Source organism: Lonchura striata, chromosome 6, assembly GCF_046129695.1.
Source record: "Lonchura striata isolate bLonStr1 chromosome 6, bLonStr1.mat, whole genome shotgun sequence".
NCBI lineage: Eukaryota > Metazoa > Chordata > Aves > Passeriformes > Estrildidae > Lonchura > Lonchura striata.
The window spans coordinates 67817392-67834568 of record NC_134608.1 but is presented as its reverse complement, the minus strand read 5'-3'; the positions used below and the strand labels follow the sequence as shown (position 1 = coordinate 67834568).

At 52.2% G+C, this 17177-nt stretch overlaps 2 protein-coding genes across 2 annotated transcripts in view; both read right to left on the bottom strand.

Moving 5' to 3' along the window:
* LOC144246559 (uncharacterized) overlaps positions 1–17177 on the bottom strand; it is a 703923-nt gene that overhangs the window by 79836 nt on the left and 606910 nt on the right. The window lies entirely within an intron of this gene.
* Positions 13534–14537, bottom strand: LOC144246431 (olfactory receptor 14J1-like). The gene has a single exon (XM_077783823.1). The coding sequence runs from the start codon at positions 14464–14466 to the stop codon at positions 13534–13536; it is 933 nt and encodes a 310-aa protein (XP_077639949.1). The 5' UTR covers positions 14467–14537.

Sequence of the window (17177 nt, the reverse complement as noted above, 5' to 3'; positions counted from 1 at the left end):
TTAATTCAGAAGTGTATGTCTTAATATACCAAAGTAGTAGACCAAAACCAAATACGATCGTATAACAAACACAAACTCTGCGGGGAGCTTATTCAAAACCAAATACGATCGTATAACAAACGCTACCCCCTGCGGGGAGCTTAACCAAAACCAAATACGATCGTATAACAAACGCTACCCCCTGCGGGGAGCTTAACCAAAACCAAATACGATCGTATAACAAACGCTACCCCCTGCGGGGAGCTTAACCAAATGACCGGTCCCAAACAAATAATAATAAAGAATACTTGTGCCGCCGGGGCGAACGGAGTTCTTGTCTGCTCCCGCGGTGATCCGAATGAGGCGAGGAGCCCCTCCGGGAAGATCCCGGGGGTACCCTAGGGAGTCCTGTTCCCAGCGGGTCCCGCGGCCGAGCAGAGAGTCCTCCTACCTGGCTCGCCAAATTGAATCAAAGACGGAAGCAATCCGGGCAGCAGATATTCTTTATTGCAGCGCTGGGCACATGGGGGATCTCTCCTCCTAACATGTGCACTGTGCAGATGAGAAAGTTGTGATTTATCTTACTAAAACATGCATATTCATTACAGGTCTTGAAAATTATTTACATATTCATGATTATTCCGAGATAAGGATGCGCAAGCGTAGTTGCATTTTTGGGTGGTCTTCGGTGGTCGTCAGGGGTCCTCTGGTGGTCGTCCATAGTCTTCATCACTCTGTCCGCTAGTTGAACTTTTATTTCGAGCATGCGTGGTAGTTTTTCTGTGCTCTGGGCTCCATCTTTTCCTCCTTTCATGATATATGGCCTATTCAACTGACCACAGTCCATCTGCTGAGTATGCATTCTTTACATATAATCAGGAAGCTTATCAGAGTAAAGGAAGCTTATCAGAGTAAAATATATAGCCAAGGACAAAGTTTTTACATCTGTTTGCTAATGTCTAGAATAACAGGATACTGGTGCATATACATAGCACATAATGTTTTCTTCACTTAATTCTTTTCCAGTCATTTAACCCTTAAGTAGTTCTGAACAGGTCAGGTCCCTGTATCAGAAGAAAACTAAAAGATAAAATAAACAATGCAGTGAACCAACCTCTAACAGATGGCAACTGAACACATCTTGCCTTGCAATCTAGGACAACAACTTATTCAGCATGAATCACATCCATTTACCACATGCCCCTTACCAATAGATATTGCCCACCTGGGGCTGACATGCCAAAAGTTTTTTAAAAAATTATGCATTTTTTCATAATTAAAATTTAATTAAATCTTAATAAACGAATACAATTAATTAATTTTAGCTTAATAACAATTAAAATTTAATTTTGCTTATGCATAAAAATATTATTAAATCTTTTATTATTTCATTTTAATGCTTCTATAAAAAAATCTCTATATGTGTTTTCTAACGAAAAACTTATTGGTCATTGGTTCTAAGTAACACAATTCCCTTCATTAATTCATTGACCACTCTTGGCTATTGATTTTGCCCTCTTTATTCTAATTTTTGTTTATTTGTATTATTTTTGTCGTAATTTCTTATCATTTTCACAGGCAGGGTGAAAGCGGCCACTCTGGGGCCCACGGAGACATTTCTGGGCACATTTGGGGCAGTTTTGTGTCTGGGGAGGGAATTCAGAGAGAACTTGAGGGTCTGGGGGCCCCTGGGGGAGCCGGGCGGGCGCTTGGAGGGGCACTCAGGGATCCTGAGGGGCAGTTCGGGGTCCGGGGGAGCACTCGGGGGTCCGGGGCCCTGGAGGTCAGCGAGGGGAATTTGGGGCCCTTCGGGGTCCGGGGAGCACTCGGGGGAGCTTGGGGAGATTTAACCGGGTTCCTCAGGGCGCAGGGCGCGGCAGGAATTTTAGGCGCGGAACTGTGTTCTGAGGGGCTCTGGGGCCGCGGGGGATGAGAGGAGAGGAATTCCCAGAAGTGGCTGTACCGGGCACCTGCGGGGCTGGGAGCACTCAGGGGATCCGAGGACGGTTTTAGGGGGTCCCGAATGGGCGCTGAGGGCACTTGGGGATCCCGGAGGGTCTGGGGGACACTGATGGGACAGATGGGGGCGGTACCGGGGTTCTGTGGAGCGCGGGGCATGACGGGCGTTGTAGTCCCGGCCCTAATGGGGCTCTATGGGGCCGCAGAGCATGACGGGAGTTGTAGGCAAAAGAAAAGATGGCGCAGACCCCAGGCACCGCCCCCAAAGCCATGATCCCTGACGCTTATTGGTTGGAAGCAGTGATGGGCGGGACCCTCCGCCAATGGGAGGTGGCGGGGACGGGAACAGCCCATTCCAGTACAGCTCCAGTGCCCCTCCAGGCCGTCCCAGCACAGCCCAGTTCATCCCCAGTACAGCCCAGTAGAAACCGAGTTCCCCTCCAATCTTTCCCAGTACAGCCCAGTCCCTCCCAATACACCTGAGTTCATTCCCAGGCCCTCCCAGTTCATCCCAATGTCATCCACAGTATGCCCCAGTATTGCCCAGTCTTCCCCACAATGTCCCTAGTTTGTCCCAGTATCCCCCAGTTTCACTCACAGTTTCACTCCCAGTATGTCCCAGTGTGTCCCAGCCCACCCAGATTCCCCCTCAGCATTCCTCATGTTCCCAGGCTGTCCCAGTGCCCCACAGGATCACTCCCAGTATGTCCCAGTGTCTCCCACAGCATTCCCAGTGTTCCCCAGTATGTCCCAGTCCTCCCCAGTGTTTCCAAGGACAGTTTAATTTCTCAGGGCTGCCGTGGCAGCCAAACCCAGCAGTGGGGTCAGTGCAGTGCCCATGGCCACAGCCCCTTGCAGTGCCCAGTGCAGCTGGGGCTGATGATCCACCCTCACAGCTGGCCCTGGGCCGGTCTGGAGTGGTTTTGGTGGCACCTTGGGCTGGCACACACCTGAGGAGGGTGTCTGTTTTCATGGGGAAACTCAGGGGTTTTAGATTACTCCAAACATAGAAAAAGGGAAAGCCCCTCTTAGGCTGGGTGCAGCCAGCTCTGCAGGCACAGCAGGTCCCAGGTGAGTGAGGACAGACAGGATGGGCTGGGGCAATGTGGAGCAAGGTTGTCCACGCTGGGCCAGAGCTCAGGGCACAGCTTCTCTGAGCAGGCCAGAGCTCCTGTGGGGAGACCCTGGCTCAATATCAATCACAGAATGCTGCAATCGCCTCTGATCTAAAGAGAAATGTAATAAAATACACCCTTTAAAACGGGAATGTGTATTTCTTACAAGCACTTTGAAATCTTTCTGCACAACTGGAATAGGAGAACTTTATTGACCTTCTCAGGGCTTTGGTGTTGTTTGCATCAGACTCAGTCCCTGAGAGTGTCTTCAAAAAACTTCTCAAGAACTCAAAGTTAAATTAAAACTCCAAAGTTTCTTGAAGTTTTAATGGGTCCCACTGAGGGACAGGACTGAGAAAGTGTCCCCAGGTTACAGTCAGTGCAGAACACTGGAGTCAGTGATGACAGCTGGGGACAAGCAAGGGGAAGGTGTCTCTGGTGCTGAGCAAACCTGGATGTGTTTCAGGAATACAAAGGGCCCAGGCCTGAGCCCCAGCCCCTGGCAAGGCAGATCCTGTCCCTCCCTCATTGCTCAGGGCTCTTCCCGGGATGGGCACTGGCATGTGGGGATGTGCAGTGCCAAGGGCAGGACCATGGGGCGGCCCCTGCCAGGCTGCTGAGCAGGGACAAGGAGGCACTGAGGCCCCAGGGCTGCAAGGGTCACTTGTCCCCTCGTGGCCTCAGGCCCAGGGCCAGCAGCCATGGCCAAAGGGCTGCACAGGTTGGCTCTGTCAGGGCCTTGCAGCTGCTGCACATCCCTGAGCCCTCTGCAGCCCAGGCTGTCCCACGGTGTCCCTGCCCTGCGCCTCTGTCCCTGCAGGCTGTCGTCACCCCCGGCTGCCCCACCTCGCTGGCCCTTCCTTTGCTGGCAGCTCTGCCTCCTGCTGCCCCTGCCTGGCCACACAAAGCCTTGGCCTTGATACCCAAAGGGTTAATTCCATTTTTACCGTGCCTGGGAACTTTTAACACAGGAACAAGTTGTGCAGGAGCTGCTTTTCCAGCAAGGACAGTTGGAAGTGTAGAAGACATCTGGCTCAAGAATGCAGTGATAGAAAAAGCAAGGACTGAACCTGGGAACTTGGGGTGGGTTTTATGGCAATGGGTAAATTGTAATACACATTTAGTGACTGTGTATAAGCAACACACTGGTAGAGTTACATGTCCACATAAAGGTTACGAGTTATCCCTCACTAGACCCAAGGCCTGAATAAATGATCCCCTCTTAAATAGCAAATTAGTGTTAAGGAGTCTTGTTCTGATATTTCAGAGATTTGGTGGCCTGGGGCCTCACAGAACCCAGGAGTCAGCTGTGACTTTGTGCAAACTCCTGGAACAAAGGGTCCATGGTGACACAGCAGAACCCCATGGAACCCAAATCCATTTTGGCACACTGGGGCCACATTGAACCAATGGTCCATTGTGACACCACGGATCCAAGGAGACCATTGTGACCCTGAGAAACCTCTTGGAACCAAGGGGCCATCCTGACACAGCAAGGCCTCATGGAACCACAGGTCCATTGTGACACTGCAAGGTCACACGGAACCAAGGTGGCCATGGAACCAAGGTTCTGCCATGGAACCTCATGGAACAACGGGACCATGGTGACACTGTGGAACCAGGGAGACTGTTTTTGGCAGTAGGAAAGCTCATGGAACCCCAAGTCCATTGTGGCACAGCGAGGCCTCATGGAACCAAGGGACCATTGTTAAACTGTGTGGCCTCATGGAACCATGAGCCATTGTGACACAGCGTGGCACCTCGTGGAGCCAAGAGTCCATTGTGGCACTGTGGGGCCCTGTGGAACCAAGGGGACCACAGTGACTTTGTGGGGCCTCATGGAACCATGGAGACTGTTCTGACACTTTGGGACCCACTGGAACCAGGGGTCCATTAGAGCATGGCAGGGCCTCATGGAATCAAGGGGACTGCAGTGAACACTGTGGGTCCCCGTGGGATGAAGGGTCCAATGGAACCATTGTGTCACCATTGTGTCACCATTGTGTCACTCTGGGGCATCCTGGAACCAAAGGTCCATTGTGACCCAGCAGGGCCTCATGGAAGCATGGAGACCATTTCTACATTTTGAGGCCTTGTGAAACCAAAGGGCCTCTGTGGCACTTCAGAGCCTCGTGGGGCCAAGGGGACCATTGTGACACTGTGGGGCTCAGTGACACCAATGGTCTGTTGTCACACTGCCAGGCCTTAGGTGTGGGTGCTCTGCTTGTTTTTTCTACTTGTGTCCTGGTCAGGATTTTAGGTGCCTGAGACGATAATTCGTGTTCAGACTCAGGTGCTTCTTGTTTCTTATCAGTGTTGCAGCCTCACAACTGTGAGTTCTGCAGTCTTTCATTAGCAAGTCACAAAATGGCCAAATAATTTCTTGTTACAAGGTCTTTAAAAACTATCCAACCAAGAAATGACACCTATATTATTTTCCCTTTTGACCCAATAACTGATCCCTCGAAGTCAGCAATGCGGACTTTTCTGTCCAATCACAAAATATCACCCAAAGCCATAAAGAATAATGTAAGAAGGTAAATAAGAAGAATGTGTCTCCACCCTAAAACCTCCATCTTGCTTCATATTTATTACTATGTTCTGAAACCCCAAACTCTAATTTTTCCACCCTGTGGTAGTATACACCTCTAACCAACTACGCACCTGTAACCCCAGTGCTATTAATCAATTTTGGAAGCCTTCTCCACAGCCTCAGGTCAAATGCAGTGTTCTCTTGCAAGTCTGTGCCTTTCAGCACAGCGAGTTTAACATTCTCAGCATCCAGGGTTCCAACACTCATGGAATCAGGGACACTATGTGACACTAAAGGCCTCACTGAGCCATTGTGACACCACAAGGCCCCATTGAACCGAGGGGCCATTGTGACACTGTGGAGTGTTGGCAGGCCAAGGGGCAGCTGTCACACTGAGTGGCACCATGGAACCAAGGAGCTGCAGGGCCCATGGAACTAAGGATTCATGGAACAGTGTGGGACCCCATGGAACCAAAGGTCCATTGTGACATTGTCGGGCCCATTGGAATCCTGGAGGCCATTCTGACACTTTGAGGCCTCGTTGAATCAAGGGGCTCTGCAGGGCCCCATGGAGCCAAGGAGACCCTTCTGACACTGTGAGTGCCCATGGAACCAAGGGTCCATTGTGATCCTGTGGCACCAAGGAGACCCCTGTGACCCTGCAAGGCCTCATGGAAGCAAGGGACCATTGTGACACTATGGAGCCCCATGGAAACAAGAGGCCAGCGTGACACATCTGGGCCTCCTGGAACCAAGGATCCAATATGACACCACCAGTGTGACACTGCAGGGCCCCATGGAAACAAGGGGCCAGTGTGACACTGCAGGGCCCCATGGATCCAAGGGAACAGGTCACAGGTCTGGTTGTCTTGGCCTGACTGGTCCAACTGCCCTTGGCATGTCGAGGGTTTCTTCTCATGTACCCCTGAAACAGAGCCCTGGGGCTCTGGGCTTTCCTTCCAATGGAAAAGAACTGCCCTTCTCATTCAAGCATCCATGGCCAAAATGGTATTCCCCCCTCAAAATTCCCAATGTCCAGGGATTGCTCCTAAACAAAAACTATCAATACCAACAAGTCTGTTTGACCTTGTCTTCCTGAGAGCTGGCTCTCACCTGCCTTCAAACACTGAGGCTCTGTGCTTTTCTTCCTGTGGAAAAGAACTGTCCCTCCTGCACAGGCAACCATGGCCAAAACTGACACTTTTCCTCCAAAATTCCCTATATGCAAGGGTTTCTCCCAGACAAAAGCTGCCAGGACCGACTACTCTGGCTTGCCTTGGCCTCTGGTGGTCTCCCTATTCTGCCCTGTAACACTGGGGCTCTGCCCTTTCCTTCCTATAAAAAACAACCATCCTTCATCCTTCATCCATCTCATTCTTTCAGCCAGGTGTCCATGGCGGAAATTGGTATTCCACATCCAGAAATTCCATAGTCAAAGATTGCTCCTGCACAAAAGCTGCCATTACAGACAGGTCTGGCTGGCCTTGGCCTCCTTAGGGGGGCTCTCACCTGCCTTCCAAACACAGGGGATCCATGCTTCCCTTCCTATGGAAAAGAACTGGCCTTCTCCTCCAGGCACAAATGGCTGAAATTGGGATTCTACAGTCACAATTCCAAATATCCAAGGGTTGGTCACAGACAAACCTGCCAGGACAGACAGGTCTGCCTGGCCTTGGCCTCCAGTGACTGCAGAGTTCATCAGATCCTGAAACACAGGGGCTCTGTGGTTTCCTTTCTGTGAGACCACTGTGACACTGTGGGGCCTTGTGGAACCCAAGGGCCATTGTCACCCTGGGGGCCTCATGGAAGGAAGGGGCCACACTTCAGAAGCAAGCAGAACACTGGGACACTGCAGAGCGCCATGAAACCAAGGGAACAGGGAACAGGTCTGGCTGGCTTGGCCTCCCAGGGGCCACCTGACAAATCCAGCTGATCTTGGAATGTTGAGGGCTGCCTCTCATCAGCTCCTGGAGAACTGGGGCTCTGTGCTTTCCTTCCTATGGAAAAGAATCATCCATCTTTCCAGGTGCCCATGGCCAAAACAGATACTCCTCCTGAAAACTTTCATATATGCAAGAGTAATCCCACCCAAAAACTGCCAGGACAGACAGCTCTGGCTGGCCTTGGCCTCGGGTGATCACCTCTCATCTCAAGGAAGCCCTGAGGAAAGTATTTGAACAGGTTTGGCAGCTCTAACATAAATGAGTCTCTCGTTCTCTGAAAAATTCAGATGCTCTTTTGATCCTATGTGTATTTTTTTCCTCATTGTGCATTATGTGTGAAATATAATTTTCAGCTAAAAAAATATTATTCTTATCACTTTCCCAGTGTTATCTGACACAAAACACCTCATCTACATATGGCTCCAGGCCAACTGTATAAGCAAACCCAAGAAAGAGTACACCAGGCATTATTGTCTCTGCTCCCATCTGTCACGTCTCCTCTGGAGCTGGAGGTGCAGCCCCAGCACTTGGGAGGGCTCAGGGGGCCACAAGCTCAGCTCCCACACAGAGAACCTGTGGACCTTGGATGCTTTTCCTGCCCCTGCCCGCTCAGCCAGGCTGAGATGGACACTGATGGTTTCTGTGCCAGGCTCTCCCAGCCCAGCCCAGCTCCCTGCCAGCTCTGCCAGCTGCCCTGAGCTCTGGGCAGCACCAAGGGCCTCTCCCCAGCACAGCCCAGCCGGCTCTGGCCCCACAGCTCTGCTCAGCCCAGGCTGCTCTGGGAATGGAGCAGCTGAGGAATAGAGTCACATCCAGGGGTGTCCCCAGGGCTCAGGACTGGGGCCAGGTCAGTGAAATCTCTTTTTTGTTGATCTGGATGAGGCCATTGAGGGCACCTTCAGTCAGTTCCAGGTGAGCCCAGGCTGGGTGGGAGTGTGGCTGTGCTGGAGGGCAGAAAGCTCTGCAGAGGGATCTGGACAGGCTGGAGCCATGGGCCCAGGACAATGGGATGAGGTTCACCAAGGCCAAGGGCCGGGTCCTGCCCTGGGCTCACAACCACCCCAAATCCCTGGCCATGCCCTGCCCCTGATCCCCACAGCCTGTCCTACTTCCTTCATCCCTGCATTGCCAGGGACTTTTTGGAACAAGGGAGCTCTGCTCTGGCTATGGAGGGAGGTCCCAGTGCCACCACTGGAGTGGGAACCACAACTCATCAGGCTTGTGCCCTTTGGGGGTCAGGAACTGGTGAGACTCAGAGGCACAGAAAGTTTCTCTTCATGGCTGACAGACCATGGATGAACAGGACACTATTTAATAACAATCACGCTCTTCCCTGAGCTATTTGCTACGTCCCAGCAGTGCCTGATGAGTCCACCATCCACAAGTGATTTCCATACTAAAAGTGATTTTAGACAAAAGTGGTTCTCTGATAGATATAAACACAGTTAAGTTCTTGCATCAGGATGCTCATCCTGAAGTGGGGGCAAAACAGCTCAAACAATTCCTGATTTGCAAAGCTGTCAGTGGTGGATGGAGAAGGGAGGTCAGGCTGCTTTTGGTGCTGAGGAAATGCTGAAACCAGCCTGACTCATTTCATCTCCTCCTGGCCTGGCTGATCTCCCCTCTTTCCCCTTCCACCCAATGGCTTCTGTCTCCCACCAGGCCCCTGGTGAAGAGCCTGGCTCTGTGTTCTCCATCCCCTCCTCGCTGGCACTGCCAGGCTGGGATGAGGAGCCCCTCAGCCTTTCCTGCTCTGGGCTGGACAAGCCCAGCTCCCTCAGGCTCTGCTCACAGCCCAAGGGCTCCAGCCCCACCTTGGAGGCCCTTCCCTAAGCCTGCTCCAGCTGCCAGACATCTTTCCTGCCCTGGGGAACCCAACCCAGGCCACAGGCACCTGGATAATCCACGCCCTTGATGTCCTGGTCACACAGCCCTGGCCCCTTGTCCCCATGTCAGGCTCTGGGGTGGATCCTGTGGAACATCCTTGGGTGGCGGCTGTGGCTCCAGGTGGGCCGGGGGGATACCGGGGGACAGGGACCCTGCTGGGCATGAACAGCATTGGACTTGTTGGGAGAAACTGTGAGTAAGAGCTGGAGTGGAGTGACCAACCCAGTGACCTCACAGAGCCCTCCTGGGATGTCACAGAGCCCCTCTAGGATGTCACACAGCCTCTCTGAGATGTCACAGCCCATTCTGTAATGTCACACAGCTGGTCTCTGATGTCACAGACAACTCTGTGATATCACAGTCTGCTCTGCAATTTCAGAGCTCTGTCCTGTGATCTCTAAGCCTGCTCTGCGATGTCACAGAGCTGGCCTATGATGTCATAACCCCTTGATGGCCTCACATAAACCACTCTGTGATGTCATGGACCATTCTGTCATAGATCACTCATGTGATGTCATAGCCCACTCTTTGACCTCATGTGACCAGATGATAAATTGTCTCCACCAGGTGAGCTAACATCTGGATCTTGTTCTCCAAAACCAACAGGCCTATGGAGACCACACAATGCCCATTGTGGGATAAGGGGAACTAGAAGTTCACCAGCCTCAGTGTCCTGCCAGCTCAGCCAGGCCCATGGGAACATTGGGGTCCATGACCTCCAGGCACCACCAGAGAGACCCCCAGGACAGAGAAAGGCATGCAAAAGGGGAGGGGAAATATGTTAATGATTTTGGGGAAATGATTATCACATGTGTGTTTAGTCCAGCACAATCAATGAATAAGTGTGCAAAATCCAGAATATGAAACAGAAACTTTCTTGCACTCAGCATGCTTGGCTTTGGGAGGAGCTATCCCCCGTGCATCCAACTGAATAAAGAATGCTGCTTATAATGCTGCACTGGTGTTAAGGAGTTTTTTGGTTTAGCGAATTTTTGGTAACACTCCACTCCCAAGGAGAGCTCTGTCTGCTGCTGTTCACAAACAGGGAAGGGCTGGTGGCAGATGTGGGGGTCAGAGGCTGCCTGGGGCACTGGGACCATGAAATAATCAAGTTTTCAATGATCTGTGAAAGAAGGAGGGGCAGCAATGAAACTTCCACACTGGAATTAGGAAGGGCAGACTTTGGCTTATTTAGGATGCAGATTTGGGGAGTACAAAATCAGGTCCTGATTTTTTAAGGGAAACAGTCCTTAAAAACAAAGGAGTCCAGCAGGATGGAGATATTTCCAGAAAGTAACCTTAAGGGGGAAGGAGCAGTCTGTCCCAGTGTGGCAAATGATGAGCTGGTGAGGAAAATGACTGTCCTGGCTGCCCGTGAAGGTTTTGTGGGAACTCAGGGGAATAAAGAGGGTGCATCAACTTTGCACAGAAGGCCGGGCAACTTAGGAAGTGTTTAAGGACGTTGTTAGGTCACGGAGAAAGAGAAGTTGAGAGGTGAAATCTCAATTAAAGCTTAACCTGGCCACTTCTCTGAAAAATAATAGAAAATGTTTCTATAAGCAAATTATTAGCAAAACATCGGATAAAGAGAACCTCTACTATTCTTTAATGGATGCAGTGGAGAATATAAGAACTAAAGACAAGGAAAAGGCTGAGCTACTTAAGACCTTGTCTGTCTCAATTTTCAATATTAGGACAGGCTGTCCTCAGGACAAGAATTCTCCTGACATGGTAGATGGTCACAGGGAGCAGAGCAGCCCTCTATAATCCAGGAGGAAGCAGCTGGTGACCTGCTGAGCCACTCAGATGCTCACAGGTGGATGGGATGGGATCCATCCTAGGGGGATGAGGGAGCTGGTGGATGAGCTCCCCAAGCTGCTCCCCATCATTTACCATCAGTCCTGGCTCACCAGGGAGGTCCCAGAGCACTGGAGGTGCCAGTGTGAGCCCATCCCCAGGAAGGGCTGGAAGGAGGATCTGGGGAGCTCCAGGCCTGCCAGCCTGACCTTGGTGCCTGGCAAGGTTATGGAACAGATCACCTTGAGAGCCACCACAGGGCACCCACAGGATGGCCGAGGGGTCAGAGCCAGCCAGCGTGGATTTAAGAGGGGCAGGTCCTGCCTGAGCAACCTGATCTCCTTTTATAACCAGGTGACCCACCTGTGGATGTGGGAAAGGCTGTGGATGTGTCCATCTGGACTTCAGCAGAGCCTTGGACACTGTCTCTGACAGCATTCCCTGGAAAAGCTGCAGCCCACGGCTTGGGCAGGTTCCCTCCTGGCTGGGAGATGGAAGAGCTGGCTGGAGGCTGGGCCCAGAGAGGGGTGGGGATGGTGCTGCACCCAGCTGGTGTCCAGTCCCTGGTGCTGTCCCCAGGGATCTGTGTTTGGCCCAGTCCTGTTTAACATCTTCACTGATGATCTGGGGGAGGGGATCGAGCCCACCATCCCCAAATTTGGAGATGACACCAAGCTGGGTGTGAGTGTGGATCTGCTGGAGGGCAGGACAAGAAGACACATCCTTCAGCTGCACCAGGGGAGGTTTAGGCTGGACAAGAGGAAGAAGTTCTTCACAGAAAGGGTGAGTGGGCATTGGAATGGGCAGGCTAGGGGGGAGGTGGCAGAGTCACTGTCCCTCTCCAGTGACACTCAGTGGCATGGTCTGGGTGACAAGGTGGTATTAGGACATTGGCTGGACTTGGTGATCCCAAAGGTCTTTTCCAACCTATTTGATTCTGTCATTCTGTGATGACTGGGACACTCTGGGGCCATTGTGACCCTGCAGGGCCTCATGGAACTAAGAGGACCATGGTGACACTGTGCAGCCCCATAGAACCAGGGCTCCATTGTGGTGCTCTGGGGCCCAGTGGAACAAGGGAGTCCCTGTGACACTGGGTCCTGGTGGAACCACAGAGGCCATGGTGACACTGCGGGGCCTCGTGTGACCGAGGGGTTTCACCCCTGTGACACTGCCAAACCAAGGAGAGCATTGGGAGAGTCCAGGGCCCAGGGGAACCAAGGGGCTGTTCTGACACTGCGGGGCCTCATGGAACCAAGGGGACATTGTGACACTGCAGGACCTTGTGTAACCAGGGGGCCACTGTGACACTCTGGGGCCTCAGGGAATCTGGAAGACCATTGTGACACTGTGTGGCCTTGTGGAAACAAGAAGTCCATTGTGACACTAAGGGGACTTGTGGAAGCACAGAGAGCATTCTGACAGTGTGGGACCTCATAGGACCATGGGGCCTTTGTGACACCCTGGAGCCCCATGGAACTAAGGGGCCACTGTGAAACTTCAGCACCAACGAGAACATTGTGACACTGTGAACCCCATGGAACCAAGGAGAACATTGTCACATTTTGGGACCCATGGAACGAAGGAGACCAGTGTGACAGTGCAGGGCCTGGTGTAACCAAAGGGACATTTTGACGCTGAGGGGCCCCTTGGAACCAAGGACATCTCGGCAGATGACACCAAGCTGGATGTGAGTGTTGATCTGCTGGAGGGTAGGAGGGCTCTGAACAGGGCCCTGGACAGGCTGGATCCAGGGCCCAAATCCAACAAGGTGAGGTTTAACAAGTCCAAGTGCTGGGTCCTGCATTTTGGCCATAACAACCCCTGCAGCGCTACAGGCTGGGGACAGAGGGGCTGGACAGCAGCCAGGCAGAAAGGGACCTGCAGGGACTGATGGACAGCAGGCTGGACATGAGCCAGCAGAGTGCTCAGGTGGCCAAGAAGGCCAATGGCTCCTGGCCTGGATCAGGAATGGTGTGGCCAGCAGGAGCAGAGCTGCTGTGCCAGCCCTGATCTGCCCCAGCTCTGGACACAGACATTGCTGCTGCAGCTCCAGAGAAGGCAACAAAAAGGCATCTCTGCAGAAAACTCTGCTGGGAGATCCTTTAGTTCCTTGAAAGCCACCAAGAGCGCAGTCCCTGAAAGAAGTCTGTGGTCACAGGGAAAGTGGAGAGAATCAAGATAAGAATTGGCACACACCATGACATTTCTTTCTGGAGAATCTGAAAAACTTAAAGAAAAAGAACCTGAAAAATAAAGCCAACAAGAAATATCAAAGACATCTTTTATTACAAATGATTTGCAGAAATTAGCCGTCAGTTTAATGTTCCTGAAAGCATCCAGTCATCAGTCTCCTCACTGCAGCCTTGAGCTCCTGGTTCCTCAGGCTGTAGATGAGGGGGTTCAGGGCTGGAGGCACCACCGAGTACAGAACTGAAAGGGCCAGATCCAGAGATGGGGAGGAGAGGGAGGGAGGCTTCAGGTAGGCAAACATTACAGTGCTGACAAACAAGGAGACCACAGCCAGGTGAGGGAGGCAGGTGGAAAAAGCTTTGTGCTGTCCCTGCTCAGAGGGGATCCTCAGCACAGCCCTGAAGATCTGCACATAGGAGAAAACAATGAACACAAAACAGCCAAATGCTAAAAAGATAGAAAACACAAGACACCCCAGTTCCCTGACATAGGATTTGGAGCAGGAGAGCTTGAGGATCTGTGGGATTTCACAGAGGAACTGGCCCAGGACATTGCCATGGCACAGGGGCAGGGAAAATGTATTGGCTGTGTGCAGCAGAGCATTGAGAAAGGCACTGGCCCAGGCAGCTGCTGCCATGTGGGCACAAGCTCTGCTGCCCAGGAGGGTCCTGTAGTGCAGGGGTTTGCAGATGGATATGTAGCGGTCATAGCACATGATGGTCAGCAGGAAATACTCTGATCCAAGGAAGAACAGAAAGAAAAAGAGCTGTGCAGCACATCCTGTGTAGGAGATGTTCCTGGTGTCCCAGAGGGAATTGTGCATGGCTTTGGGGACAGTGGTGCAGATGGAGCCCAGGTCGCTGAGGGCCAGGTTGAGCAGGAAGAAGAACATGGGCGTGTGCAGGTGGTGGCCGCAGGCTACGGCGCTGATGATGAGGCCGTTGCCCAGGAGGGCAGCCAGGGAGATGCCCAGGAAGAGGCAGAAGTGCAGGAGCTGCAGCTGCCGCGTGTCTGCCAGTGCCAGCAGGAGGAAGTGGCTGATGGAGCTGCTGTTGGACATTTGCTGTGGCTGCACATGGACACCTGTTCATGGCGAATGGCAGTGAAGAGTTAGAGAAGATACCTTTACCCAAAATCAAAGCCATTTCCCATACACACTCCTCTGTCACACACACGGACAGACTTTTGTGTTTATGAGTTCTGGGGTTTTCTTTATAAGCTCCCCTATATCTGTCCTGCTATTCTTGGATATGAGAAACCCTCAGCATTTCTGCTGCACTCAGGGAGAACAGAGCAAGGTTTGTGAGGCAAAGTGATGAGTGGAGAGTGAGGGGATATGCTCTGTCATTCTGACCTGTTCAGAATTTTTCTGGGCTTTAACCTTTCCCCAGGGAAGGATGATCAGCTTCCCACATTTTCCCTCAAAACCTCCAGGTACAGCTCAGAGCAGATAGATGCACCACAGCCCAGCTCCATATTTGCAGGCAAGGGCTCACATTGCTCATTTCACCAACCCAGCAGCATTTTCAGGGTCACAACAGTTCTGCCTTTCCCCATCAATCTTACCTCTCAGAGATGCTCTAGGACAGCTTTGCACCCTGCATTGAAGCTCCCAGCTTGGACTGAAATCTCAGGGAGACTTCCAAGTGTCCTTCTGATGGCACTGGATGAAGGGAGGTGCAGGTCCTTCCCTGGCTGCACTGCCAGCATTGCCCAGAGCCGGGCACTGGGGACAGCTGTGTCACCCTGAGCCAGCTGTGCCCCTGCCAGAGCCCCCAGTGCCGGGCAGCTGCTCCCAGCCCTGTGCTCTGCAGAGGGAACTGGGCCTGGGGCTGCAGAGCTGCCCCACGGCTCTGCTGCAGCTCTGCCTGCACAGGAGGGGCTGCACGCCTTGGAGCCCCGGCCCTGAGGGCAGAGGCTTGGCTGGGGCACAGGAGGGAGGGGGCTTGTGCAGAGGGAGGGGCTGCACTGGAGGGGATCCTCTGGACATCTCTAAACTCTCCCTGCCACAGCATTTCTGGGTTTTCTTTTCTCTCCTTCCCTGATCTTCTCTCTGCTTCCTGGAGATTTTCCTCCTGCAGGTGTTTCCCTGTGCCTCATCTCTCTGTGCCAGCACTTCCAGACCCCAAATCTCTGTGCACTCTCCCTGGCCTGACAGAACCCTGCCTGTTTGCAGGGCACTGGCTGGGGCAGGTTCTGTTTGCAGCTTGGAGAAAGGACAGCGCAGACTGAGCCTGATGGCTCCAGCAAAGGTGATGCTGGTGCTGTCCATCGGCAGAGAGGCTGAAAGCATATTAGGGATATCCTGTGAACCTATTGATCACTAAAATAACAGTTCTAATGTCTCATGCACTTGTCAAAATTCATAATCAACCTTTAATATTTATCTCCCCTCCCTGCCATACTTAAAAAGTAGGAAACTGAATAAAAAATCTCTGGAAATCTAATTTTTATCAAATCCTTGTCTTGGAAATATTCAGTGACTCATCAGAAGCCCTCAGCATTTCAGAGCTTCATGAGCATTTCACCTTCCCTGCTCCAGAAATACTCAGAGTTGTACTCACAGGGTCTGTGGGCATTGGCATGTTCCAGCTTTAGGAGATCTCTCCAGGAGCTGCAGCTGCATTGTCCTGCAGCCAGAGGTTCCTGTGCCAAGGGCTGGCAATGATTCTGCCCCAGGCACTTCTCAGCTCCTTCCCAGCCCTGACTGATTGAAGCTCTCTGTGCCTCTGTGCTGTGCCCAGGCTGGCTGCAGGCAGTGCCCCAGCCCTGCTGGGCTGGGAGAAGAGCTGCTCAGCAAGAGAAATGTGCTTTTGAAGCTTTTCCTGGTTACCAGGATCACCCTCTGTGCCAGGAGCCCGGCCCAGCTCAGCAGCACAGACACAGCACAAGGACTTTAATGACCCTCTGGGGCTTTGTGCTCAGGCCCTGAACATCAGGCCCTGAGAGGGAGCTGCAGAAACCTCTCCAGAACTCCAAGTCAGAATCCAGCTCCAAAGTTTCTTGGACTTTTAATGGGTCCCACTGAGGGACACGACTGAGAAAGTGTCCCCAGGCCCCAGGCAGAGCAGAGAACTGGAGGCACTGATGCCAGGAGGGGACAAAGAGAAGCCAAGTCTTGGTGCCCTGGGGCACAGCAGGGTCTGTGCCACCAAGGGATGTGAGGAGACACCTTGTCCTGAGGCCCTGGGGCCTCCTGGCACAGCCCCAGCCAGGCTGGACACTGTCAGCCCCTGGTCCTGCCCTCAGCATCCCCCGCTAGCCCACATCCCAGTGGCCTCAAGGATCTGCTGGAAGGAGACCCTGGGGAGCCTTGGTCAGGAATGGCCCTGGGGGCTCCTCCATGCTCCCAGGGACTGCAGGTTTTTCAAAGGACTTTTGGTTTGGCTTTTGCCTTGGAGTCTCTGAGAGCTTTCTGCAATCATGGCCTCCAATTATCTGCTTTAATTAGTCCCTGGAGAAGCTTTGTAATTAAAAATACTCAGTGCACCTTATTAATGCTTCAAGGTACTTCAGTTTTAATAAGGTATTTGGTGTTTCCCTTTTGCTACAGACTCTGAGAGAGGTTTGTGCAATCATGGCCCCAATTATCTGCTTTAATGAGTCCCTTGAGAGCTTTGTACTGACACTCAGTGAGGCACAAAATTGCTTTGAGATACTGAACTTTTGTAAGGTACTTTGGATTTTCCTTTCCACATTGAAAATTCTTTGTGCCATTTTGAGTCTCTGATAGGATTTTGTGCCATCCTGTCCTCCAGTTCTCTCCTCCAA